Below are 16,733 nucleotides of genomic sequence, written 5' to 3'. Positions count from 1 at the left end.
TGTTTAAACCCCATATCAAGTTGTATTACCTGTGTAACTGCCTGCTGCATGTGATTTTGGCCTTCACCGGTCTGAGCCCCTGGAACTGGCTGACCCATGAAGGGAAACCTACAGATAGATAAGTACAATATGAAATGACAACTTTTAAAACTGGAGGGTTAGGGAAGATACCTCTTCTATTACACTGAACTTACACAAAGCATCCAAATATTTTAGAGGTATTTGCTTTAATTTCTGTACCAAACTTTTTCAACATCTGGACAATATTAATTCTCATTTGATGCTAAAATACTTTGCTCTTTGTTGAAACTATAGCATTTTAACACTTTTCAGACAAGTGAGGTAAACACGAAGCACTGCATTTTAATGTATTATGGTACTACCAAAAAAAAAAATTTAATGGTTTAGACATCATGGTCACCAGCACAGCCATAGAATCATAGAGTGGTCAGAGCTGGAAGAGACCTTAATGATCATTCAGTTCCAATCCCCTGCAATGGGCAGGGACACCTTCCACTAGACCACGTTGCTCAAAGCCCCATCCAACCTGGCCAACAGTCAATTAGAGTTGGGTAAATGTACACTTCTGGTAAGCCACATATTATCATAAAAAATGGTTAAGAAGAAGAAAGCACACTGTTTTAAGGGCCACATAAAAAGAAAAGGTGCAGATCTTTCTGGCTCATAGGCCCCCCACCTAAGGTAAAGGCAATCACAGTGAAGTCTGCACAGTTCACAGCTCCTTTTGTCCTTGAGCACAAGTCTGAGGCATTTTAATACCTTTTACAGTTTCTACTGCCAGACTTGTTTTATTCTTAGGAGATAATTTTGTATTAGCAATGACTATGAAGTATACGACAAAAAGATGTTTTCCACTTCAAAATGTTTTCATTTCCTGCACACAGTTTCCCCTAGCTCTATCATTTCCTTTTATATTTTGTAACCCTGAAGAATGGTAACGTGTTGCCTACCTGTTCATAACCATTGGTGGCATGCCCATGTTACTCTGCGCCATGACTTTATTGATCCCCTTAAGAGCTACCATTTTTGCTTTCATTATGGGATCAGTAATTGCATCAAAGTCTATAAAAGAAGAACAGTAAAAGTGAATTACATAGCTGAATATTACAAGTCATTAACTTGAACTGACTTGTTTAGATCTAGTTCATGAATAAGTCATCAGTAAAACAACACAATTGCATTACTATTTCACATTACTTGTCCTCTCCACTTTGAAATTCATGGTTAGTATGCAGCTTCATATATCCTCTAAGGAAAGCTACTCCAGCAGCAACTGTCCTTGTTTTCAGTCAAAGCATACAAAGAAAAGCAGGTTAGTCTGAGAAGGGCTCTAGATGACATGTGGCCTGTGACCCAACAGATTAGTAACTTCTACTTACAGGTTTAAGAATCAGGAAGGAGAGTTGTTTCTGTTGGTGAAACTGACACACCACCACTAATCTACTAAGAAAAGGGTTTAGTGCCTCTGTAAGTACCCTAGCACCACAAGCAAAAAGGTACACACAGCATTTGAAAAGATGATAAGCATGCTTTTTTGCTGTCTCTCCCATTGGATGCCTCACAGAGATTAGTATAAATGGGAACACAGAATGGCTTAGGTTGGGAGGGACCTGTGAAGGTCATCTTAGCCGCCTGGGGTGGCCACATAACTGCAGATATGGAACTGTGACTTAGGGGGTAGGTTAAATTTGTCTTTTGAACCAACAGCCTTGATGGCCAGTATAGTTACAGCTAACACATTGCTCAAAATTTCGTATTTCATTAGAAACTATTAAACGATAGTGACAGTCTTGATCTGAACGCTCACACTGCTAAGTTATATTAAACAGGAAATGACTTAATTATTTGTGATGTTTCTGGGCCTTGCCTAGACTGTGAGTCAGTAATACAGCTTTCAATGATCTCTTTCCTTCAGACACGCTATCCACTGCAAAAGGGAAGAGAGTAGGAGAACAACCAGAAACAGAACACTGATAGATCAAATATCAAAATATGAACCACTGTACTTGATCATTTGTTTACAAAGGGTGCATTTACTCCATATCACATATGAGAACCTAAAGTATAAAGAGAATACATGACAGGCAGTGTCAGAAAATGCGGCAGTAATGCAGCGTCGCCCTGATCCTGGTAATATCAACAGGAGCCTTGCCAGAGAGTTCAGAATTACACCCACATGCTCAGTTTCCATACTCCCATTGTACCTACTAGGTAGGCTGCTGTTTGTTGTATCACCTTCAAGCTCCACATATCTACTCCCTTTTCTTTAAGTGCTACCTGATTAGTTACCTATTTATTGCTGCATTTTTAAAAAACTAACAAGATCCCAGACAAACAGATCACCCACATACCAATATTGGGGAAAAACGGCTCTGAACGCTGGCGAATCATGGCTTGCATCTGTCGCTGCTGCTGCTGCTCCTGTCTTTCCTGATCCAAAAGGTCCTGCAGAAGAAGCGGCTGTTCCTCTAGCAGCAGTGGCCGCTCACGATTTTGTTGCTGAGCTAATGGTTGAGGGAGCATTATCTGTTGGGGCCCAGTTATGCCACTAGGACCAGGACGGTTTGTTACAGCCACACTCTGATTAGATGCCGGTCCTGTCCCAAAGTTATGATTAGATGATTGACCCTGAATAAATCCCGGATTCGCTGACCCTTGAGAAAAATTATGGTTCATTCGTGGAACCATGGTCAAATTTGAATTTAAAGTGTTTTCCAAGATCTGTCCACCAGGTGTCATTAGTGTTTGGGGAATACCTGATGCATGATTCATTTGTGTTGCTGGCAAAGATTGAGATGGAGACCCTAGAGTCCTTGCTTCAGCATTATCTGAGCTCTCATTAGATAGCAAACTTGAGAGGACTGGTGTGGACCCAGAAATACTGCAGGAACTTACTGCTCCTTGAACAGTTGGAAGTGCAGATCCCTGAGCATCTGGACTAGGCACATTTGTTTCTTGACTAGAAACAGCAGTAGTTTTATCAGGGAATTCTGGGTTAGCAGGCTGCGCAGGAGCCTTTTCTCCATCCTTTAACTCCACTTCAGCAGGTTGTTGAGTACTTGTGGATTCAGCATTTCCCTCACTTTTTTCATTTTCATTCTTCTTTTCCTCCTGAGTGTTTGGGGATAGTACTTCTGTTTTAATTTCATTTTCTGCAGCAGATTTTTTCTGTGGAGACTGGGTCTCAGGAGGGGAAACGGTTTTATCACCTTGTTCTTTCTGTTTTGGTTCCTCTGTCTTGCCCTGGATATCTAGTTTGTCATCAATGGGTACACTAAGATCTAGTTCTTCATTAAACATTCCTTTCTTATCCCCCACATCAAGGTCTGGGTCTGTGTATGCAATTATATCAAATTCCCCAGACCTCAGAAGATCATCAAGGTGAGGATCATTGGTTTCCAAATTGTCTAAAGTGTCCAGTTCATCTCCTTTCCCATCCTCTGTGTCTAGATTCAAATTTTCCAGATCTTCATCATCTAAATCCTTGACTTCAACCCCATCAAGATCTTTCACATCCAAATCTTTTACAGCAGGATCATCAGGATCAAGCTTTTCTTCTAGTCCATCACTTGGCTGGTTGGGTATCTGTAAATTTGCAGATTCATCATCTGGTGCAGCTGTAGGCAAAGACGGACCCGGGAATGCATCAGCAACTGGTGGATGACTTACAGAACGTATTACAAGTGCAGGTGAGTTGTCAGGATTGACTTGATCCTGCTGTGATTGTGACATATGCTCCAAACTCGCAGACATCTGCAACTGGTTAGGTATACCTTGAGAACTATGTCTCAGGGATTCTGCCTGTCTGGGGCCTGGAAACTCCTGCCTGGGTATAAACCCTGCATGTCGTTGATGTTGTGCTGCTGCATCCATAACATTTGCAGCAGAAGGATTAAAAGGCACCCTTGGCCTCCCATCAGGAGCTCTGTGTCGTAACTCGATAAACGCCTGACCCAATATATTGTGCTGCTGAACTGGAATCCCCTGGGGAGGAAAATGTTGAGAGATCCCAGATGTATTATTTATTTGTGGATTGTTCACTGGCCGAGGCATATCAATAGACAGAGATCTTCTCAGCTGTGGTGGAACTCCAGGGCGTTGCATTGGCTGCTGAGGACCGAGGAAACGTTCTTGACCTGATGGTGGTCCATGGCCACCTCCTGGAAACCCATATCTAAAATAAAGTATGAAAGATACATAACCATTTTTTCTCAGGACTGCCTAATCTGGCATATCTGACTAAGTAACTACTCACCAAAATGCTTTACATAATGCATTAAGATATTTAAATACATATTTTGACTAATTATGCTTACATTTAAATGAGCTTTATGACTACAATAAAGTAATTGCTTTAATTATGTTTAATAAACAACCTATTTTCAGTTCCAATAATAATAATGGATGGAAAACTGACAGAAAGAACTACATTAGTAAATAAACTATGTGTTAATGCAACTCAGTGTAAAAAATAATGTTGTGTGGATTTAGAAATTACTGAAATAAATCCAAAATACTGAAAATAATTACTCCGGAGATGACAATGTATGCTGATATCTGCATTCATTTTCCAGCATAGCATTCACCGTAAAAATGTCACCAACAGAAGCTGACATTTGATTACATATTCATTATAAATGAAAACAAGAATATTATATTTATTCATGATTAAGACATCACCTTTCATTTAAAAAAAACCCCTGCCCTCAAACCATGGACAACAAGATCTTCCAGGTCACATAATACTTCCACAAGTATTGCAGTTTCTCCACTTTTACATCTGATTTATTCCCAATAAAAGCCAGTGTAGAATAGAACACTGTTAGTGTATAGCACACACTCTAACGTTACAGACGCTTTAGGAAAACTCACTGGACATACTGCCTTCAGGAAGATTACCAGCTACTGTAGACAGCACAGATGATTTTTCATCCAAAAAATCCACCTAGCCTTTATCTAGCAAATTCTGTAAATGCAGAAGTACCCTGTAATATCCTAGGTTTAAAAGATCAATGAGCTTACCTGAGACCATGAGGCCTCATCCCCATGGCGTTCATATCACCTGGGAACTGGGGTCTGCTGAACTGCCCATCAGCAGGAAATGGGCCACGTTGGTCTTTTGAGTACACAGTGAACCTTGGTCCACCTGGAGGGACAACAGAGGACCTAATATTCCCAGGATACGGGGGAGGAGGGCGATTAAACATTTGATTTAAGTTGTCTTGCTGCCAATGCTGAAGAGGAGCTGCATGGGTAGGAGCTGCTGCATCCTGCAAGGCTTTTTCCTGCCGAACCGCATTCTTCTTCTGCTGTTGCTGCTGTAGAATAATTTCACGTAACTTTTGGCGCTGTTGAAAAAAATATAATAATCATTGTGCTTGACATGGCAATTCATGTATTCGGAAGTGTTAAGCTCCACTGGGTTAAGCCTTTTGAAGAAAATAAATTCTTCAGTCACTACAGAGAGATATCATAAACTGTCATGATCACCTCAGAAATTAGAAGAGGGAACAAACACAGCAAGATGCTGCTAATGCAAGCTAAATCTCCAGAACCGATTTTACCAATTAACATACAAGCAACTTTCTTTTCCAGTAACACAGGCCCTTTTACCACATGAAATTTACCACACGCATTCTGAGGGAGAAAGGTGACCCAAGATTCTCTGAAGAAAACGCAGCAAAAGGTTTACACCAAAGCTGCAGAATATGATTATCACACAATAATGAAAAATATGATAAATACTATCAATTTTTCCACAAAATCCACTTCCCATTGCTCCTTCTAAACAAAAGACTGAGCAGCTTTCCACAAATTGAATGTAATTCTATGTCTCAGCAAGAGCTGTTGGCCAGACATTTCCTGACAAAAAGTTGGACCGAATATGCCTCAAGAAGAAGAGTGACCAATGGAAGGATTCACTTCCACGTTAGCCAACTGAAAAGTCAGATGTCTAGTTCGAGATCTTTGCTGCTACTCCCTTTCTCAGTCAGTGAACAAGTCAGGACGATCAGTTCTGTATCTCAACTATTATAGGATAGAATTAATTGTCCTTTCAAAGTGTATTTTTTTTCCTCACATTATAAAAGAGCTACTACAGACCCATTACCTACATCTTCAGTGGCTTCAAAGACAGCCTTTGCTTCCTTTTTGGATCTTGTCCAAACTACTTAACAATTACTGACGTTTCTATATTCTCCGTACTGGGATTCTATCCAGAAGGACCAAATTAACATAGTACATGAATGAAGATAATTCTACATTATCTAGTAACGTTTAATGGCAAGAAACTTCAAGTATTAACAAATATGGGGGAAATTCTTCTACTTACGAAATTTTAATACCATCAGTATTAAACATTATTCCCACCTGTCTTAACTTCTCAGTATCTGCTTGAGACATATTCATAGTATTCTGTGTATCTGTTACTCCTGTGGTTGCTGCTGGGCCAGGGACTTGTGAAACTTTGGGAAACTGTTGTCCTTGAGAAGTCATTGGAGAATTTCCAGGTGCACTGAAGGTGCCCTCAGATCCAGGCCGTGGCTGTTCAGCAGCATCATGGGCCAGCTGGCCAGTTCCAAAAGATTCTGGCTGAGGTCTTGGGGTCATTGGTGGTTGATCATACGGGTCACGTGCTGCAGCAGCTGGACCATGGCTAAACGAATCTGTTATTGCAGGTCCTGCAGGTCTGGGAGTTTGAGAACATGGATCTGATGGCCTGACAAAAGTGCCCTGGAACCTGTTCTGTGGTGTCGGCAGGAAAGGATCTCTATTTGGCATTAGTCCTGGTCTTGTCATTGCAGGTCTGTTAAAACTCTCTGGAATCCCTGGCCTTGGAGTTGCTGGTTGCTGAGAATAAGGATCATTAAGAACTGGCCTTGGTGTTCCAGGAGGCTGGGCGTATGGATCAGAATGTCTCTGATTTGCTGGAGACTGAGCAAATAAATCTGCTGGCTGAGCAGGTCTCGGTGTTGGTGGTTGCTGCATATATGGATCAACTGTGGTAGGCCGAGGAGTTCCTGGAGGCTGGGCATAAGGATCAGCAACTGGTCGAGGAGTACCTGGAGGCTGGGAGTAAGGGTCCTGAGAAGCTGGCCTTGAAATGGGCCCAGACTGAGGGAAAGAATCACTTTGTTGTCGCACTATCCGGGGTGGATGGGCAAAAGTGTCTTTTATTGCAGGATGAGGAGTAAGGGGAGGTTGGCTGTATGGATCATTAGGTTGATTGTGGGAAAAGTTATCCACTGGCCTTGGTGTCAATGCTGGCCTTTCATATGGATCAACAGCAACACGCCTTGGTGTAGTTGGCATTGATGCATAAGGATCTTGCGGGGACTGAGGTGGGCGCATAGGGGTTTTGAAAGGTCCAGGACTACCATCAACAGGAGTAGGAGTAGGAGTCAATGGCGGCCGTGCATACGGATCAGCAGGAGATACTCTCTGCCTCTGAAATGTATCAGTCCTAGGAGCAGGCTTAGTAAATGGATCACTGGTTCCAGATGTTAAAGGAACCTTCCCTGACTGTTCCGTAACTATGGGTGATCTTGGGACACCCACCGGTTTGGAGAACTGCTCTGATGCCATGACAGGCCTGGGTGTGTCTGGTGGCTTTGCATAGGGATCACTGCTACCTGGAGATGAAGAACATGAATCCCTGACTGGGGAAGGCCTGCTTCCTGATGGTTCAGTTACCTGAATGGGCCTAGATATGGATGACTGTGGCGCAATGGTATCTAATGGTGCAATGGTATTTCTTCTAACAAAGTTTTGGTTTATCGGTGCTGGTCTAGGTGTTCCCACCATTTTAGCATATGGATCCATTGGAGAAGGAGGTCTTGTGTTTGTGGAACCTGGAGAAAACATCTGCTGTGATGATGTCTGAGGAGTCTGAGACTGAGACAGTGATTCGTGTACTGAGATTCGGGTTGGAGTAGGGGGTGGGGCTTGTGGTTTTAGGAACACATCATCTGAGGACGCTGATGCAGGTGTAGCAGGTAGCTGCTGCTTTGTAAAAAGATCCTTATGGAATGTCTGTTGTGCAGGAGACATACTTCCATTGCCAGTCTGTGGTGTTAAGGGGCTCTGGATCCCACTGCTAGGTGTGTCTGAGCCAGATTGGTTCAGAAGCTGTTGTGAACCAAACTGCTGCTGCTGCTGTTGTTGCTGCTGTTGCTGCTGCTCATTTTTCACTTGCTCAAGCTTCTGTGTGGCTTCTATTTTGGCTTGCTGCTTGCTTTTTTGCCTCATTTGCTGTTTTAAAATTATGAGGAGAAAGGTTAGATTTTTAAGTCCAGGATATACAAAATCTTTCTGGTGACTGAATCTGTAATTAAAACTTCAGGATGCATCAAAGATCAATTATAAGTAACTGTAAACTGCAAATTTCAAATGCAATGGGAGCAGAAGGTCTAGCTATTTGTAAAGTCAAATTACTTTGCCATGCACGCTGATTGCTTGGGAAGAAGCATTTTCCAGGTTGCCTAAAGAGCAGCACTGCTTTCCAATCTTATACTCTGAAGATGAAAGGCTACTGACAGATGCAGCACTGATGTGGGGCAAATGAGCTCTTAAGAGACAACCAGCCTAATCTGAAGTAGCAGTCTGCAGGACAAGGTTACTTTAATACAAGGTATATAAAAAAAACCCTGCTCAATACAGTGAAAGCATAACCTATTTCCATAATAGGTAAGATCAAAGAGTCAAAGTTTTAAAACAAAGTTTTCTAACATTTACAAGCAGCTTCTCTTGTGATAGTACCTATTTTCTTCCTAGGCAGAATGGCTAACTTAATACTCTTGTACAAAGAAAGATTAAAATTGATTTTGTTACAACAGATTCCAAAAATGCAATAAAATGCAGAAAAATAACAAAACAGCCTCAATGCAACGCACCTGTCTGAATTTCCATTCCTGCTCATGTTCCGATTCCCTCTGTTTTAATGGATCTTTAAAGAGGTCGGAGTCGATGCGTGAGCTAGGATCAATGCTATCCTGTTGCTGCTGCCTTTTCATGGAGTCATTTGACATCTGTACTTTATTGATGCGCAAAGCAGCTCTATTATCTCTGGCTTTTTGCTGGAAAAAGTTAAAAAATGAAAAGAGTTGTTAGCCCTATTTTCTTCTCCAAAACTAAATTATGCACTTTAGAAGGAATTCCAAACTGAAAACAATTAGAGCGTATACAAATTCTGTGTTTAACATGCATGGAAAGAAATAAGGAATTATTACCATAGAGGTTTTCTATACACTAGGAGTGTCTGCTTCAGGTACTGTGTTGCGGCAAGAAAGCATGAATCCCACCAGTTTACCTTTCAAATCACATATTGGTGTGGTCTGCAGTCTTCAGACATGAGCACAGCAGATGATGTTTGGATCAATAAAGGTCACTAATGTGGAGAACTTCAGTGACAAGAAAAATACAGTCTGCTCCACTAAATGGCCTCTATAGATCTCAGTATGTGTTAAGTTAGCAGTATAAACATAGGATAGAAGAACAGCAATTCCTCTTCAATGAGGCATTTTATAGCCATACTGACACTTTAAAGCACCTAATGGAAGTTTCAAAGACTCTATTTTACCAGCAATCTAGGATGTGATTCCTTTTCTGAATTAAACCCTCACATCATCTTTTTCACATTTTTATTTGCAGTTGTCAAGTAGGGGTTGTCTAGCAGAAAAGGCTTTAATCCTTCCCCTCCAACAATGAAACAGAGACATGGATGACAGCATCAGTGTCACAGCAGCAGAAAAATTAGTGTCATTTTCCCCTGTGAGGGGATTGTGCATACCAAGGTAAGTAAAAAGCCTGTAATTTACCAACATGCTTCTGAATTTAATTTCTAGGGTGGCCTTTACTCATCCCCACAGAGTGTAAGTCCCTCAAGAGAGGTACCACAGCAGCTTCTTGCGCACACAATGGCAGGAGCACTAGTGACAGCTGAATGCTGTACACTTCAGTGAGGAAGTAACTGCTCTTGCTATGTAAATACTCCTGTGTGCATGTGTGTGCACTTGCAGGCACTCTCCTCCTAAACATGAAGGAAATACTTATCACAGCTGCTTTTTGGATATCCATAAGGGGAATATGACTGCATATGTTTAGAACAATGAAAAAAAGAAAAAAAATCAGTAATAGACATAATTGTAAAGTGGTAAGTGCCTGGATAAAAATCCACTCTTGTACACGGATTGTGTCTTATAAATATTACATAGAAGGAATCACCACGACTAAATATAGCATGGACAAGATGGCATAGAGGTCCAAAGGTACTGAAGTTACAGGCCTGAATAAAAGCAGAATGATGACAATTTCTCAGTGATAAAAAGAAGACAACAGAGAATTATTATTTCAAGTCGAAAGGGATTCAGGAAGATAAAGAACTGCACTTCCCACATTGAGGTTGGGGTAACAATTTATCCTCTGAAAGTTATCAGAGAGATAAGGGGACTTTTTTTGATTTGGACAGTAGGAGATGATGTTGGTAATATTAAGCTCTGAGTCATCAACACGTACAGAAATCAGATTTGCTCACCAATGGGACTATTAGTAGTGGGAGAGGTTAAGGGACTGAAAGCATAACCCTGTGAAATCCACAGAAACATACAAAGTGAGAATGATCATCCAATTGCTGTTGTGAAGAAACAAAGGAAAGATGAGAATCGGGAATGGAGATGTGACAGGAAATTAAGAAAAGTCTTTTTGACCTTCCCAGCCATTGTTAGCAAATGTACTCAGTCATAATACAGGTTCTGAGATTTGGATGTGGACAGGCTTCAACAAGAAATTTCAACAAAGCATAAGGGTCACCCTTTGAATGGTACAAGTTCTACAGAATGGAGTCAATGACCACGTAACTCCAAATAGCTACTACAAATTTTTGACTCAGATGTGAAGTGGATGCTTTTGGAGCGACACATGGAATCCTTCACACTCCCCACAACATGGAAGATATCAAAAGAGTTTCCATCACAAAGCAGTAGAAGAGAGTGGGTAGTGAAGGGGAAGGGGAAGGCAAGAACATAGGTGTAGAGATAAAATGAGGGAAGAAGGTATGTGAGCACTGATGCTTCTGGACTGGTTAGATCAACAGGTGAAAGACTTCAGCAACTCTAATGGGGAAAAAAAGACTAGTGAGAGGGGATGACTAAAGAGAGGAAAGCCACATAATGATTTGTTATTATCCTTCTGAAGAAACTGGTAAGATCCTGTGCCGAAAACGAAAGAGCAAGTAAGATTTGAGGCATGGATGAAATGTAGGAAAGAGGCAATGGGAACCACAAATGTTACTGTCTCAGTTCATGTCTTTAGATTGCACAATGCTAACATAGTTTATTCCAGGACTAAAAAGCAAAGAACACAGGTCGAAGTATTCAGTTAGAAGTTAAATTACAAAGGCATTCTTGGAGTAAGTGAACTTTCACAAACCCTAAAACCTAATTTATTAAAGAAAATCCAACCCAAAACCAACAAACCCACAAATGAAAACCTGATGAATGAAATATACGTTTGCTGGATGTATGTGAATGCAGGTGTAATTGTTCTTACCACATATGGAGCCCTCTCCTGTGAGCTTGCTTTCCTCCACAGTTTAGCAATCTGCTTCACTCTTGTAGTCCAGTCTGCAACCAAAAAATGTGTTAATCCACCAGGCTTTAAAAAGTCTATTTTACATTCTCTCAAATGAAGATGCATATATTGCTACAAAATATTTAACTTTATTCAGTAAAATCACTCACCTGGGAATTCTTCCTTCAGGTTAGGGAAGTTGATATTTGTATAGAGAACAGGTGCTACTGTTGCCATTTCACCCAAAGCTTCTTCTTTTTCCCACTTCAGGGTGCTCCTTTGAGCATTGGACATTGTATCGCCTTCACCTTCCAAAGGTGGAGCAGATGGTGCCCATGAGCTGTTTGGATCACTTACCATTGGATTGAACGCTGGATTCTTATCCCTGACAAATCAAAAAAGGGTTTTGTTTTTATATATAGTTTGCTATCAACATAAAGCCAACCGTCTAATCAACCAATTAGCAAAGTACTTATTCAGTTTGTTATTTCAGTAGTGAACACACTGCAAGAATACAGAAGTTTACGTAGTGGCTGTCCAGACATAAGTAGATAAATACTAATAATATCACAGTATTAATAATATCACCACCCCACAAGTGACAAAAGCTAAACAAGAGATGTTCGGGGGTTTTTTTCCCATCTTGACCTACCTGGTATCAGTATATGGTTGCTGTGTAATGGGAGAGAAAGTGCCCAGTCCACCTCCAGCAGCCAAAGCTGCATGAGGGAGATGAGGGCTAGGGCCAATCAGACCATTCATAAGAGGCACTCTTGGAAACACATTCTCTCCTGAAAAGAAGAAGTTTAAATTACTGTTTTAAAGGGTGACTGTTTTTAAGGCAGAGGTGGAAGTTTTCAGTTTCATCTAATGAAAAAAATAACTGCTTAAAAATTGTACTGACCTTATATTCTGGAAAAGATTTTAAGTATCAGTTCACACTGCTTCCCTGTAAGTTTAAGGGACTCTTTTCTACTGTTATCACATCCCTTTTTTTCTTGTCTGGAAAATCTGGGTTTTTTTAATGGATTCCCAAGACTTTTGCAGTAGCCCATGCTATCAAACTGCACTTAATATTAAAGTATATTCTTAAAGGCTAATGTCTGTCATATTTGTTATATGCAGATCCAAGCAGCAAGCATGGAGAAAGTTGGTTTCGGTCCTTGCAGAATTATCATTAGGCACCTGAATTAAACATCACCCCTTCTGAGACTTCTGAGCAGTATACCAAAGTAATCCTCATTAGCTATAAACTCCCTAATTTGTAACCAATGAAAAGATAAACCTAGTCAAATAAGCATCAGCATTTTCTAATTAAATGGCCAGCCTAGCAGTACAAAAGCGGAAAATTTTATTTATTTGATTACAATATTACAAATGTGGCACATGCAGATTATTGCCAGCAGATGATATTTGCAGATGTTCCTACACATAATTAACACTGGCCTTTGAATCCCTGTCACCTAAGTGTCATCATAACTTTTGTCCCAGTATTTTCTTAAAAGCATAGAAGTAGCTCAGGAGGTAGATGCATCTGTAGGATGACACTGTATCATTATCTCATGCTTTAGGAGACTGCCTTCTGATCTACAGGTTACATACACTATGCAGCAAGTACAGTTTGGATGAAAGTAACTGAAAATTTAAGAGAACGTCCTTTATTATAGCTACTAAATAGACAGTATACACTAACTGTGAAGACCTGGCAAACAGCATGGAGAGTCAGGCCTGGGGTTTGCACTGTAGGATCACATGTTTTTATGAGAAGAGAACATTAAGTTTATCTGAAATTGCTGAAACCTGATGCAAGCTTCCCCATTATTGAAGCATTTATCTCACAGAAACATGTGGACCATTACACCGTAACTGAACCAAATTATGAATCTAAAACTTTGTAATTGTGGCAGTACCCACAGGGAGAAGTTAAACAATCCTACAGAGCTCAGATGCTGAACTTATCTGCAAGTACTCAAGTAACTGGAAATAGGCAATGATAGCTATATTATCTTTTGTTTTAAATCACCTCATTATTTGCTTTAAACTTTCTCCTAAGACTTTTGAAGTCTTTCTTTTTTATGGAAATTCATCCAACTAGGAAATCAATCTTTTTTCCTCTTATGATTAATTTACTGGTGAAATCAATCTGCATACTACTTCTCTGTAGTACCAGTATAACAGAATAAGCACATGAGCCCAAGCAAAATCCTCTAGAGATGACGTCTGATGAGAAAAGAGTGCATTTATTTCTGCTTATACATAGTGCTAAATAAAATAAATTAATTTCCACTGGTAACAACAATAAATAAAATCAACCTGCCCCTTGCTTTCAATATAAGAACAAGAATATCCTGTATTAACTCAGATAATTTTAGTAGTAACACAGAAAATAAACTATAATCTCTCTGATACATTCCAAAATTACTCAGCCTTCTGAGCATTACTGAGGTAGGACTGGCTAATCCGTCAAACTGAATTCTTAAAGGCAATTAAGACTCAGTAACTCATTGTTACATACTCTTGCCTTGCCCTAGAGGAGGTACACACAAGTAATTAAAGAGTAAAGGCAGAAGAGAGGATACATGCTTATCGCAGACAAATTTCAAAACTATTAAAGTGTCAGCTAAAATAAAAGCTCTAATACATCAGGAAAATCTAAAATAAATGCCCTTTTCTATTAGCAATATTTATGTGCATTTTAATCACATACCCCCTTCAGAACAGTTTTAGAATCATATTTCATAAATTAACAATGGCATTCCACCAGTTTAAAATCGCAGAGAGTACAGCACATCCTACTTTCACATCAGTATTTAAAAGATACACGACTATCCTGACCAGGCTGCTTTTTTAAAAGTAATAAATGAACATACCTTGACTGTGCAAAGGCATAAGTTGTGGTGGAGGTGGAGGCTGTGGCAAAGGAGCTGGCTGTGTGGTTGCTGGACTTAACACAGCTGTGAACAAATCTTCAACATCCTTTCCTCCTAGCTCTGCAAAAAAAACCCATTGTGCATGAGCTGGCTGGCACTGTTTACAAACTCTATTCTATGAAAGTCAACTAAGATTAGAACACGTACCTGGGATTTTGTACAGTTTGCCAAGAATAGCGCCTGGACAAAACAAACATAACACAGAATGAGGAATCATCAAAAGGTGCAATAAAATTAATTCTGCAACCAAGTCCAAATAGGTACGTTACAACACATAGGTAAGTAATTTGAGAAAAAAAAGGGAGGATTTTTACTAATGTTTTCTAGAAGACCAAGATCAAGGACAAAAAAAATTACCATCTGTGACCATTTTGTCTAGTTCTGGACTGAGGATTCCATCCAGCTGTTCTTCACTCAATGGCCGTGAACTCTGGTTGACATTTGGCTGAGGCAGAGAAGAAGGATCATCAGAGATGGAACCGATATCCAATCCAGCTGGAGGAGGAAGGAATGCTCAGTTAGACATAAATAGTAAAATTTATTGGCATAGAATAGAGCATAAAACTTTTCTTTCTTCTTAGAGCTGAGCTATCAACTAAACCAAGATTTTCTAAGATTTGAAAGGTAAGAAAAAATACAACATTCGTAAGAAAAATCAAACAAAATCACCTTCTATTTACCTCCATCTTACGCTACTGTTTAAGGAATATTAATTGAATAGAATACGACTGGAAGAATGGGAAATAAGACTACCGAGTTTAGGTACAGCATGGTTTTGATTGCATAGTTTTAAGCACATAGTTCCAATATAGCTATTTTTCACAATTTAAACCAATCACACCAGTGGTGAATATGGTTCATCCTCATTCAGATAAGGTTCATTCAATTTTTCTTATAATATTACTTTAATTACCTTAGTATTACATTTCATATTATAGAATTACATAAATTATACTAGTATTACGAATGAGGACAGGCTAAAAGAGCTGGGCTTGTTCAGCCTGGAGAAGAGAAGGCTCCAGTGAGACGTCAGAGCAGCTTCCAGTGCCTAACCATTTCTAGCGCCTACAAGAAATTTGGAAAGCACTGTTCACAATGGCAGGTAGGGAAATGACATGGAGGAATGGCTTTAAACCAGAAGAGGATAGATTTAGATTACATATAGGGAAGACGTTCTTCACTATGAGGGTGCTAAGGTATGGGGATAGGTTGCTCAGACAAGCTGTGGCTGCCCCATCCCTGGCAGTGTTGAAGGTCAGGCTGGATGGGGCTTGGAGCAACCTGGTCTAGTGGAAGGTGTCCCTGCCTGTGGCAGGGGGTTGGAACTCGATGAGCTTTAAGGTCCCTTCCAAGTCAAACAATTCTATGATGATTCTATGATTAAATATCTACTGCAGTGCTGCTGAAGTGTAGTCAATATAAAATAAGTTATAGCAGTTTCTGTTTAAAAAACAACTACTGAATATTCTACGTTAGATCAGACAGAGTGATTTGTTGGTACTATAACTTACTACACAGACTTCCCAACATCCTTTATAAGCCAATAAATCAATCAAACAAGAAAGGCCTTTGGAAAAAAAAACCCAAACAACAAACTACACACTTCAGCATATAAAATATATTTCTGTGTTAGATACCAAATAAAAACAAATTTAAGATAATGAAACATGCTGTTCCACTTATTGTCAACCTGTGTTTTACATAAAGTGATGCATCATCATCCAGTGGAAATAAAAAGATTGATGCTTACTGCTTTAGTCATGCTTTAATATATTCACATTGTTAAAATGCCTTTTATTTATGAAAGATACCACTATGATAAAAACTACACACTACTACTAGAACTAATAGTACAGTGGCAGCAAGAAAATGCATGGGTTTGTATTATGAAACACAAAAACTCAGGAAAGGTTTTTAAAAGCTGATTAACAAAACCTTATACAGTACTCTTCAATGCCAAGTGCAGAGTTTATAGGTTGTGTTAGACTCACACACCACAAAAAGAGTGGAAAATGAAAGCATGAATTAGTGACACAGTAAAGGAATACTAGTTTCTACACATGCAGTTCTTTCAGCTAAAACCACTAAGAAAGGTAACTACTTCTAACCATGGATCATCCATTGTTTAGTTTCTTACCAAATGGGGAGGGTGAGTTCTCAACCTGGAAAGTGCATAAATCAAGACCTACAGGACCCAAACCAGATAAAATGGATGAT

General features: G+C 39.8%; 1 protein-coding gene across 21 annotated transcripts in view; it reads right to left on the bottom strand.

Moving 5' to 3' along the window:
• The window catches only part of KMT2C (lysine methyltransferase 2C), a 197,699-nt gene that overhangs the window by 25,540 nt on the left and 155,426 nt on the right, over window positions 1–16,733 (bottom strand). For 19 of the 21 annotated variants that reach the window (XM_080610019.1, XM_080610008.1, XM_080610016.1 and 16 more), the window contains 13 exons: window positions 16,654–16,701; window positions 14,874–15,011; window positions 14,664–14,696; window positions 14,457–14,576; window positions 12,239–12,377; window positions 11,757–11,971; window positions 11,566–11,639; window positions 8,913–9,095; window positions 6,391–8,271; window positions 5,044–5,369; window positions 2,373–4,195; window positions 972–1,083; window positions 30–108 (listed from right to left, as the gene is read on the bottom strand). In XM_080610019.1, the coding sequence (XP_080466145.1) occupies window positions 30–108; window positions 972–1,083; window positions 2,373–4,195; window positions 5,044–5,369; window positions 6,391–8,271; window positions 8,913–9,095; window positions 11,566–11,639; window positions 11,757–11,971; window positions 12,239–12,377; window positions 14,457–14,576; window positions 14,664–14,696; window positions 14,874–15,011; window positions 16,654–16,701 (5,171 nt within the window). The remainder of the gene's footprint in view (window positions 1–29; window positions 109–971; window positions 1,084–2,372; window positions 4,196–5,043; window positions 5,370–6,390; window positions 8,272–8,912; window positions 9,096–11,565; window positions 11,640–11,756; window positions 11,972–12,238; window positions 12,378–14,456; window positions 14,577–14,663; window positions 14,697–14,873; window positions 15,012–16,653; window positions 16,702–16,733) is intronic. The other 2 variants (XM_080610011.1, XM_080610021.1) reach the window with 1 other exon arrangement.

This window comes from Psittacula echo, assembly GCF_963264785.1.
Source record: "Psittacula echo genome assembly, chromosome: 2".
NCBI lineage: Eukaryota > Metazoa > Chordata > Aves > Psittaciformes > Psittacidae > Psittacula > Psittacula echo.
Note: the sequence above shows the minus strand (reverse complement) of the source record. Positions and strands in the feature narration are given on the sequence as shown.